At 28.9% G+C, this 12617-nt stretch overlaps 1 protein-coding gene across 2 annotated transcripts in view; it reads left to right on the forward strand.

Moving 5' to 3' along the window:
* Positions 1–12617, forward strand: part of LOC142329562 (E3 ubiquitin-protein ligase MYCBP2-like) — a 482039-nt gene that overhangs the window by 445481 nt on the left and 23941 nt on the right. For both annotated transcript variants that reach the window (XM_075374241.1, XM_075374242.1), the window contains exons 30-32: positions 1641–1783; positions 6264–6477; positions 9544–9771. In XM_075374241.1, the coding sequence (XP_075230356.1) occupies positions 1641–1783; positions 6264–6477; positions 9544–9771 (585 nt within the window). The remainder of the gene's footprint in view (positions 1–1640; positions 1784–6263; positions 6478–9543; positions 9772–12617) is intronic.

Genomic DNA, 12617 nt, shown 5'->3' on the forward strand with positions numbered 1-12617 from the left:
ATGTATCTAATTTTTTTAATCAGCTAGTTGTTTTGAGTGTTTTAATGCTTCCTTTCTCTTAATCCATTTTACTGTATGTTACTATATTATTGTCTAAATAATGATATGTTCAAAAACCCTATCTTCTTTATCAGTTTTATTAATCAGTCTATCTTATTTTATAGTCTACACTGCCTTCTAGAACCACATTATAATACTTCAGATTCCTTAATACTTGGTCCACCAATCTTATTCTTTTTTTGTGATTCTGTGACAGTAGCTCCAGATCTCTAATACTACCAGATTTCAAACAAAAATTTTTCTGGAGAAATAAGTTATTGTTTTACAGTTTAAACATTTATCCCTTTTTCTTATTTGATTCACAGTGAGGCTTTTAAAAATAATTAAAATCTGAAACTTCTATTGTTTGTCATTTTGTTCTTTTTGAAGTTCATATCTTATTGTGATAAATACCTATACAATACCATACAAATATTTAGCTATACTATACAAATATTTTGAAGAATTTCTTTCTACTTCTCAAATCTGTGTTTGATATTAACAAATTTCTCTTCTACATAAAAGCTGTCTCTTGGTTTGTTTTGGTCTGCTTTTGATTTCTTCTGTACTCTATACCATCCTTTCTGGTTTTACTAGTTAAATAACAAAATTGTGTATCTATTGATATATTATGTTTATCTATCTTAACACAACTTCTCAGTGTAATTACTATTACACTACTCTTCTTTACTTTAGAGTACAGTTTCTTTCTTTGTGTATAACATTCATTACTTATTTCTTTTTATTGATAATTTATCCCTATTTTCAGTTATAATGACACAATGATCTGTGAATCTTAAGATTGTGTTCTTGCTCCTAGACAAATTTTTCCACTCTAAAATTTTTCTTTTAGTTCATTTATTACTTCTTCCATGAACAGATTAAAAAGCAGGAGGGATAGGCTGCATCCTTAGGTTACTTTGAGCATTTGTAATGTAACAGACTTTAAAAATTATGCACTTCACTAATTTTGTTTATAATTTCAATAGTGAACTGGATATGTTTTTCTGTATCAGGTGATTTTATTTGTTGCAGTACCTGAATTTTGTATGCAAAACCTTTTGTAGAACTTTATGAATGATTGTTTTTGGAATTTGTAATTCAAGGCTTTGAAAAGCGTTGGATTTATTAGAACTCTGATTGCAGATTGCCTAATTTGTTCAACATTGTTTTCTTTATATTGGTGGTCTTCCAGGTGATTTTTGTATTAGAACGTGTACCATTTTTTTTTTTTTTCTAACCAATTGAATTGAATATATTGAATGGGGTGGTGGCTCCTTTTCATATGCATGTGATTTTCATATCAGACTGTGTTTTTTCTTGAAGAGAATATATAGTAAACAGAGGAACACATCTCAGTAACAACAATTCAGAAATTAATGCAGCAGTTAAAATGGCTATTACAGAAACTTAGGTGGAGGCTTTCAGTGCCACCAACATAACTTCTCAAAATTTTCCTAATACCATGAACTGAGCTACTGAAACCTCAGTATTCTTCTATGATGACACTGTATTTAATGTAATGTACCATCAGCTTAATATTTAAAAAATTTTGTTATTCAGTACTGTTGTTGTTGTTTAATTTAGTACTGCTTTTACAGGTTACTGGATTGGTTCGCCGTATGCTTCCAGAAGTTTCTCCAACTGTTTTAGCGAATTTGACTGGTGTAAGCCATCTTCCTCCAACTGATTTTAGTATAGCGGCTTCAGCAAAAGATCAAGATGCTCAGTTTGACTGTCACAGGTTAATTAAATCTTACTCTTTTTATAAATTGAAATCAAAAATCAATCAAAACCTGAATTAAGTAGAATCTTGAATTTACTTCTTTTTTTAAAGAAGAATTAACTTTCTTAAATGTTTAATCTTTCAGTTGTGGTGAAATCCCACCAGAAACCCTAAATTTGAAACGACTGGACAGATTGTTCCTGAAACCCTTGAATCTATTCTGGAAAGTAGTTCCTTCATTTCTCTTACCTTTCTTACCACTTTCTTCTTCATGCAGTTCCTTTTCGTTTTATCTGCTAAACTTTATGCAATACTTCACTGCATTAATCTACTTTCTTTTTTAGTGTTTCTTTGTCCATGACCAGATCAGCCTCTGGTTACAGTATTATATTTTGAAAATCATATTTTCCCTTTTGTGATATCTTCTACATTCTTATTTCTTGTATAGTTTTGAAGTAATTATTTCATCATAGTTTTACCATTCTAACTAATCCTCTTTCCAAGAGCCCTCTTTCTTCTCCTTTCCCTATTCTTTATTCCTTTCTTCTCGGATAAGTGCCATAAGAATTCAGTCACTGCTAACTAGCTTTTTTTGTGGTGTCATGCTAACATCTTCTCATAATCAGTAGGTCAGCTACCTTCTCTTTTTTTCTGTTTAGCCTTCAAAACCACCACCATAAGGTATTACTTCAGAGGGTGAATGAGGATGATATATGTAAATGTGAAAAAAGGTAAACTTTCTACAGTCTCAGGTCGACCATTCCTGAGAAGTGTGGTTAATTGAAGCTCAATCAGCAAAGAACACTGGTCCACAATCTAGTATTCAAATCCATATAAAAGTAACTGCTTTTACTAGGATTTGAACCTTAGAATTTTCAACTTTGAAATCAGCTGATTTGCGATGACAAGTTAACCACTAGACCAGCCCAGTGAGCTAGGTCAGCTACCTACTCATAAACAACTTAACTTTTCTACCACATTGTATCTATATTTTGGTGATGACACTGACATGATGGAACACAGCCTTCTTTTATTTAAGGTACTAGATGTATTTAGTCTTACAGAAAGCTTCTTTTGTCAAACTCCCTTTAATTGGTATTTATTACTTTGTATTAAAAAGGATTCTTTACAGCATTATTGATTATTTTCAGTTTGATTTTAAACAAAATGTTATAAATAGTTTTTTTTTTTTTTGATAACCATAAAATGTTGATCTTTCTTGGATGATTTTGTTTATTTTTTATGTTATTCTGCCTTATTTTATTCATCAATTTTGTATTTAGATGAAAATCCTTTACACTCCCATATAAATTTGCTTATTTTTATTATTATTTTATTACATATAAATTTTTAAACATAAGTACTAGTATTTTGTACACATGCCCCAACATTTTAGTTGTATTCATAGATCCCTTTGCTCACCACTTTATTATTTTTATTCATGTTAATAGGTTTGTTTTAAAATTAAAACCTCTGTGTTCAATTAAACAATTACTTATATGTTTGTTTTCTTAGGAAAAAAATTGTTTTTAATGTTTATTTTTTCTCTTTCTTTCCCTACTTAATTTTCAAGTAATGCTGACGTTATCTTTTGGTATTAACTAAAAAATAAAATTGCTTTTTTAGAAATAAGTGGAATACCAACCATCTGTGCTGGTGCTGTTTTTTTGTCTGGAGGATGACACAAAAAGTTAAATCAATGGCTGAGGTGCCTGCTGCATCTCCTGTTGCTCATAAAAGCAAATCTAATCTAACTGTTCTCCCATAAGAATTTGAAATTTTCATTTTCTTAAAGTGTTGTCACTCGTATTTTATATCTTCTACATTCTCCAGCTCTACTAATTTTCATTAAAGTGCTCATCATTGTTCTTAACCCAGCATTGCTGGCTAGGCCATATGTTACACCGTTACTGGCTGGTGAGCACTCCACTCACCATTTGATTTTTTCACTTTCGTAGTTCGATTATTGTCAATTTTATGCAAATAAGTATTTTTTATTGTTCGTTATTACTAATTAACGATACAAAATTAATTTTTTGACATGTACTAATTAATAATAACTATTATTTACTTATGTAAATGTTGTATTTTTTTTGGGTTGCTTCTGGAGAATTTAGATGCACTTATCATACCACCATACGTACCATATTTGCATAACACATGAAATTTATTCCTACACTTATTTTTATTTATTATGCAAAAAAATTTAAGTTTCCAGTTTGAAAATTAAAAAATAATAATCAACTGTTACAAATTATAAGAAAATTGTTTTTACACTACCAATAACTAATTTGTTTCCTAGAACTAAAAAGAAAAATCAACTTTACAGATTTTTGAAAAAAATGTATCCCATGTAGCTAAAATAGTTCAGAGTAATATTTTAGCTAATTATTGCTTTCGGTGTCTGGTTCCTTATTTTTATCGCATTTTGTGCAGATTGTAACTATGTTCCCTACAAATAGCAGAATGACATTTTACTCACAAACTTGTGTAAAAATGTAAGAAAATTTTGAAATGCATAAATGGACACTTGAAAAAACTTAATTTTTTCGTAACACAAAAAGCTTACTAATATGACACTGAACAAAGGAATACTGCATTCATCAACAAAAAATATGATAAGGTAAGAAATAATGATGACTAATATATCTAAACATCAGTACTAAAGGTAGATAATCAATCATATTTCTTAGAACTGTAAGAAAAAACTATAACAAAAATGTGTGTAGGGTGAGCACAATGCTCTCCAGCCAGCAACGACGTGTTAATCTCATCCTCTATTATATTATTTTTCATAATATAGCTCCCTTTTCCCTATTTGCCTATCAAAATCTTGTTCATTTTCTTTATAGAATAATAGTCTTGATTTATCAAGCTGTACATGAAATCACTTTAGAGGTTGAAGCTACCTTATTTTCTTTCATACAATCTTTTTTCATAAAAATATCATCATTTCTTTCATGAATTCTAATTGTTATTGTAATCTTTCTTGTTACAAACATTGCATTTATTATACCCTCTAAGGTCAGGGTGTCCCTACTGATACCAACAAAGGTCAGGAGAACAACTCACTGTCATTTACATAATACCATATTGAAATCTTAAAATCCAACACAAGTATAAATATTTTATTCAGAAAAATACAGAATCTTTCAAATGTGAGTTTAATTCATATTGTGCAGTTATATCTCTGTTATAAAGGCCAAAATTGAGTTTAAATTTATTGATAGTATTAATTAGTAGAAATCATCACATTAAAATAAGTAATACAATCTCTTACTTGTTAAAGAGGGCAATTAAATGATTTATTATAGTTCATAAAAATATAGATTTAAATTCAAACTGACAAAAAGGCAATTGGTTTGACGTTTCCATTATAAGAAGTGAATACTGACTAAATTATTTCCATTCCTTGACTAAAATAGTGATAGAAAATAGATTAAAAACATGCACACAAAACAAACGCATGCACGCGCACGCACACACACACCCACACATGCACGCACAAGGTCTATAAATAAAATAATGAGTCCGGTTAGAAAAACTTTATGTTTACAGTCCAATAATACATGGACTCTATCACCTTCGAGATAGTTCCCTTGGGAAGCCATGCAACGCTTTAAATGGTTTTCCCACTCTTCATAGCAGTGTTGAAACTCAGAAACTGGAATATCCTTCAGATGGTCGGTTACATATTTTTTAAAAATGTTTTCTACTGTTACAAAATGGTGCCCTTTGAGGTGTTTTTTTTAAGTTGGGAACAGGAAAAAGTCATCGGGACTCAAGTCAGGTGAATAAGGTGGTTGAGGAACTACAGGTTTTTCTTTGCCAAAAACTCATTAATTGAGAGTCAAGTAATGTCTTGTAATTCAAAAAATAAAATAAGTTGGGTGTTGAGGATTTGATTTTTATATTCATGTTCAAATTCTGTTTACGTATTACACAAGAGAAGCTGCGATGGGAATCACTTGTATATACGTATATATGCATATATATATATATATTGCATTTTTATAATCGAAAACCAACTTGAACAACCCAAGTACAGAATTACAAAGTAAATGAAATGACACGTACCTTAGTTTTTTTATTCCAAAAGCACTTTCACAGGATCCCGCATCATCAGTTGATGATGCGGGTATAAGATATATTTATATAAAATTACATATCAAACATAAAAATTTTTAGATTAAAATTACAATCATATATACAAAAACATATGAAGTCAATTAAATAAAATAACTACATATATAAAAATATGACCTCATATTTAAAAAAATTAATATTAAAATTAAATTTAAAAATAAAATAAATATAAAATTTATACTATGTAACCTGGCCAGTCAATGTTACATTTGTTTTTCGTTTTAATTATAGTAATTTACTTTTTTATTCATTTTATTTTAATAGCAATCAAGTTTGACTATATGAATTATATATAATACATTTATTTCCACCCTTCTATGAAGTGGATTTTATTAATTTGTGATTGTTACAGGGTTGGCATTCTGGATGTCTTTCTCAGTTGTATTGCTAAAGCATTAACAGTTCAAGTAAAAGTGAAAAGTAAAGATGGTAAAGGTGTCAGTTCCATTTCATTAGCTACATCTATACATCCTAGGGATCCAGTTGGTCCACGATGGTGGATTAGAGGTTGCATATCACGACGACTTGCTGAAGATATTATACAGTTAGTTAAGGATATGGCAGCTGTAAGTATTGCTTTTTAAGTTATTTTTTCTTATAGAATATTATTATTAAAGTGATAAAATATTTTTATTTATTTGTTCTAAGTTTTAATAGACATTTCATAAAAACTTTATCTAACAAACATCATTTATATAATCAACCATTATGGTGGAGTCTTACCCAATCAGCCATGGCATTTTACATGTGCTGTAAAATTTCTGTTCCATATTCATGCACAAGCTTTGAGCTTATTTGGTGAATCAGTCTAAAAACAAAAGTAACATTCATGGCAGTTCTTGAAACATGTATTTTTGTGAAGAATAATTTACTGATTAATTTATTAAAGAATTAAAATCTCATATGCTATCAACAATAGAATATGTACAAAATAACTCATACTTGTGTGAGCAATACATCTCACTAGTTTGAATGATTTTAAGTTGGTAGAAATATTTAAAATAATTTGTGACATACTATCACACATTAATGCCAGAGAATTTACTGAAACTGAGGGGAGAGATTTATAGTAAAACCGGCATGTAAAATTGTACTGTGCTTATACCTGAAACTGTTAACTAATCTGTTTATCAAAATCTTTGATAAGTTCTCATCGAATGATCAAATTGATTTCATTTATAACAAAATCAAGCCATACTGTTTTGCACTGAAGCGCTTTAATAAACCACACATCTTTATAAAACACAAATTTTAAGCTTTCATGATTACTAAATATTTATGTATTCTTATACAGAGTGTCCCAAAAAGAAATAGAGAAACTTTCAGGACATGTTCTACTGGTGAAAATAATGAAAAAAGTTCATATAGACAAAGGTCTGAAAACACTTTGTTTTCGAGTTACGGCTAGTGAAAGATTTCGCCTTGATTTCAGCTCTTTGAATTAAAAAATCCCTACTGTAATTTTTGTGGCCCAAATTTTGTGGTGGTTGGTGGTCTCTTATGTAATTTGAGCTGGAAAATAGGATAAAACAGGTCCCAGAACTGTAACTCCAGTAGTTTTTAAGATATCTGACGTAAAACACAAAATTTGGTGCCAAATAACAAGTTTTTTTTACATTTGTAGTACAATAGCTTTGTTAAATGACTAATAAATATAAAAGATTTAGATAAAACTTGTAGAGAATCTAATTCTGAGAAAATTTATATAAATATACCCAATAAAAAGTAAATAAAAACTTCAAAGATTGGCTTTTTATTGAAGCAAAACGGGCAAAAAATAGACAAAAAATCATATTCTGTATCTAATAAACATTATTCTTAATATTCCAGAACAGAAAAATAAAGTACATAAAATGATAAATGGTAAAAGAATAATAAACCTCAGTTACAGTAATTGTTTGAAATTCCCTGCTTTACAATGCACACAGCACTCTGCCCGATGCAAAATATTTCTTGTGGCTTTTTGTATCATCTCAGGATCGTTTCATATAAATTCAATAACATTTTGTATTTTAATGAGTAACTCTTCTTTAGTACTAACTTTTTGTTGGTATACTATCATTTTCATATGGGCTCAAATGATGTAATCTAGTAGCGTTAAATCAGGTGATTGTGGTGGCCGATCAATTGGTCCTCCATGTCCAATCCAGTTTAAGAAATTAGCATTCAAGTGATTTCTAGCTACTAAAGAAAATTGTTGCATTGAACCATCGTGCTGGAAAATCATTTGCAATCTACTTGTAAAGGTACATCATCCAAAAAGATGGCAAATTATTTTTCAGAAAATGAATGTAAGCATCTCCAGTAAGACTTTCATTGAAAACAAATGATCCCAGAATTTTGTCATAAATAATGCCACACCAAACATTAATGTGAAATCTATTTTGGAAACTAGTTTCCATAATACCATATGGATTGTCTTTGCTCCATAAATGACTAATTTTAGAATTGAAGAATCTGTTTCTTTAAAAGTGGATTCATCAGTAAATAAAATTGAATTTACTATACCATCATTGTCTAGAAGCCAATGACAGAAGTTTAACCACTGGGGTAATTTGTTGGCTGCAAACTTTGAACCTTCTGCAGGTGGAAAGGATAAAGATTTTCTTTCTGTTGGAGGCACCACAATTTATTTTTTGATAAACCAGTGCGACATGAAATTCGCCATTACTACTGCTGATGCTATGCTGAGTATGCTGAATCAAACAATGTTCATCATTAAAACAATGATTTACTAAAAAATATCAACCGAAACTTTACTAAAAAGTTCAACCGAAAACGAACACGGAAATGACCCTTTTGTCGTAAATGCAGATACACTGAAAAAATTTTTCATATTTGGAATCCGCCTTCCAGGAAATCTCTCCTGATATTCGCATCGAACAGCTTCAGAACTTCTGTTACAAAATCCATAAACAGAAATTATAATAGCATATTCCTCATTAGAAAATTGCAACAGCATTTTTACCCTACAATATGATAATACTACACTTCCTTTATCTGTATGATAATTTAAAACAACAGATTCAGACGAAGTACACAATTTTCATTGTGACCAGCTGTTAGTATTACCAGCCTATACAATCAAATTTTTAAAAATATTTCTAAAGTAACATACATTTCAATTTAATTATTTCCTTTACCTGTGTAAATTATTAAATATATACAGCTAAAATATTGTGGTTTCGTTTTTAAAAGAATGTTTATTAGGTACAGAAAGACGATAACAATTTTCTGTCTATTTTTCATTTCCTTTGCTTCAATAAAAAAAACAATTTTTAAAGTTTTTATTGGCTGTATTTACATAAATTTTCTCAGAATTAAATTCTCTATAAGTTTTATTACTAAATCTTCCACATTTATTAATCATTTAACAAAACTATTGTACTACAAATGTAAAAAAAAAAAACTTGTTTTTCGACACCAAATTTTGTGTTTTATGTCAGACATCGTAAAAACTACTGGAGTTACAGTTCTGGAACCTGTTTTATCCTATTTCCCAGCTCAAATTATTTTTTAAGTGACTATTAATTTAGTATATATATATATATATATATACTAAATGTTTGTATGTAATATAATTACAATTATACATACTAATTAGTTCTTATATATATGTAATTTGTTAATAGGGTAAGTTGTCAGAAGTATGGGCACGAGTTACAAAAGCAGCTATTGCAGAAAATATTATTAATTTAACTAGATTATCTGAAGCACAGCGCAACCCAACTGATTGTCTTAGGTGCCCTACTTTATGGATTGCTCTTGCATCATTATGTGTTCTTGATAATGATCATGTTGAAAGGCTATCTAGTACACAGTGGAGAAATACTGTAGATGGAAATCCACCTCCTCCTAGAGTAAGTATAATCATTTGCTGTTACTTAAGTAAATTTGATAAGAGAATGGTTTTATATAATTTCTTTTATGAATAATAATTAATTTTATTTTCAATAAAACATCAAAGTATAATATTTGGTAAATAAAAGTTTGTGTTTTGTGAGGATGCGTTAACAGTATTTACATACTTCGTCAAAATTTATACAATTTCCTTAATGTACATTTAAATTTAACATTTATGCAGTAGTCTTCTCAGCTTACTGAATAAAACACTAACCTTCGCATTACCAGGTAACTTATTCCTGATAATGACTGCATGATTTTCAGATGTGGCTGTGTCTTGTGTCACTTTACTTATAGTTTGTTTATGGTACTTGATGTAGACATTCAACTTATATTTAAATGGTCGTATAATATGTTGCATAGAGACATTTTATAATTTTCCTGAATAGTTCTGAAAACACAGTATTTTAAAAAAATTCTAAAACTTATTTCAGCGATATTTGAGTTTTCTGTTGCTGTCAGAAAAATATGATTTGTGAAAATCTCTAAAATGTTTTTTTTCATCAATTACTTCATTGTTTGGTGTAAGTCTCTTTCCAACAAATCATATTTCATGTTTGGAAACTTGAAGAGTCACTTGATCTGGATAATGCTGTTCATAACACAATTCATGTAATTTTCGATTTGCAGTTGCTATTACCTTTGGGTTGTGGCACTGTTGGGTCTTGGTTAACAAAAAATTACTATATTACATACTTTGTGAATCCATTGATTCATCATCAGTTATTTAAATACTAATACTACAGTTTCTTGAGTAATGAGATATTACATTACATTCTATGTATTTTACACAGGATGATGGTTTACTAATGGTAGGCTTATCATATGTCCGGAATTAGCCCAGACAGTCCTGGTTTTTTAGTGTGGGGTTGCAAAAATGTCTGGGGTTTGAGAATTTTATGACTGACAAGGATTTTTTTTTAATTTTAAACCTATATGTGTGACATCACGTTTTTAAAGATTCTCTTATGGCTGTGCATCTCTCAGCCGATGTTGGAGCAAGCACTGACATTGATTTTGACATATAAATTTACATGCAATAACAACACATTATGGGCATAAATATATAATGATAAGTATGGGCTTAAATATAATGATATTTCTATAAACAGTATTATTAAAAAATACATTAAAAAGAAAACAAAAAATTAAATACTTCATTAATTCCATTAAAAAAAACAAGAACTATAAACTTGTGAAATATATTATATACAATGTGATACTCTTAATTTTAATTAAAATACAAATAAAAGAGTTAATGTCTACAATAGTGAAAATTATATATATTTTATACTAATGATATATTAGTGGATTCGAAAAGTACTTATTGTGTAAAGTGTTAAAGTACTTATTATATAAGTTTACATTGAGCTTGCTACTAATTAGGTGTGTTTATGATGGTGTTTTATTGATAATATAAACTGTAATATATTTTTATATCCATATTTGCCTATTAACAAATATAATCCACTTATGCTTGTATATTTTCATCTGAAATATTATTTTTTTGGGGGCTTTTTTAGAAAGTTAAAGCAAATTTTCAAGATAAAAATTGGATTATCAGATTATTTTTCAGCCATAAATATGATTCATGTAGATTTATGTTTAGTAAATTAAGAATTCTAACATTTATGCATAATATTTTTTTTCGGTAAAAAGAACAGTCATTTATTCTTATAAAATAACGATATCCAACTCTATCAGAGTAGACAACAGAATCGTCTTTGTGTAAATCAACACAATACTTCAACTTACGAGAAGGAGGCTTATTTTATTTTCATTGACATTTTTAACAAATTTTCCTGTCAGTTTATTTAATATACTAATAGAATAAAATTATTTTCTTTTATACCTGATGAATAATAATGTAATATCATTTAAAAATTAATAGATTTTGCTACTTATAAAAATGATAAAAACTTTGAATTCTCTGCACATATGTAAGTAATTTGTACTTAAATAATTTGCATAATGTCTTCTAAGTATTGTAACCGGTAGAGAAGCTTATAGTAATAGAATTTGGGAAATAAAAGAGAGGGAGTGAAAATCAAGAATGCGAATAAAAAAATATATTGAAATGAAAAATCCAGAAACAACAAAGAGAGCAATAGAAAAAATTCTAGGATAGTTAGTGTATAAGGTTTGGACAATAGAAACAAATTACACTTGAATGAACAAAATTTGGGTTGGCTACTGTTACTACAGGTAACAGCAGCCACCCTTGGTCTGAAGGTATAATACTGCCAAGGACCAGCAAATATGGGAATAGTAAATGATAGCATTCGAGGTGAGTGTGTAGTAACAATCTAACAGTTGAGCATACATACAAAGAGTATTCTGTTTTGGGACAGTGTTCTTTTCTGCATTTAAGTATGGGAAGCTGCTCTGTGTGTTGGTTGCGAATAGAGAAAAAGGTGACATCAATAATAATAATAAGTGTAAGCCTTTTAGCAAAATTTCAGCAAAAAAATTTTAATGAAAATTTATTTTACTTAAACGTAAAAAAGACACAGGGCCAAAAATATTGTTTAAAATCAGCAATGTTTATGAGAAAAGTTATAGTACTGTTTCTAAGGTGTTGTAAGGTTTCAGGGTTTAGTTTATCTAGGGTTTAGTTATTTTGTTTGTTGATTTAAAAAATTAATATTAATTTAATAAAAAGCTAATAAGAAAGAAATGTGTTTTAAATGATTTGTGATAATGCATTAATAAGTACTTAGAATGGTATATTTTACTTTTAAATTTTCCTGTTTGTCTTATGGTATCTTACTTTGGAATCATTACAGTAACAGAAGAAGATCTT

This window comes from Lycorma delicatula, chromosome 8 (assembly GCF_047948215.1).
Source record: "Lycorma delicatula isolate Av1 chromosome 8, ASM4794821v1, whole genome shotgun sequence".
In the NCBI taxonomy this organism is placed as follows: domain Eukaryota; kingdom Metazoa; phylum Arthropoda; class Insecta; order Hemiptera; family Fulgoridae; genus Lycorma; species Lycorma delicatula.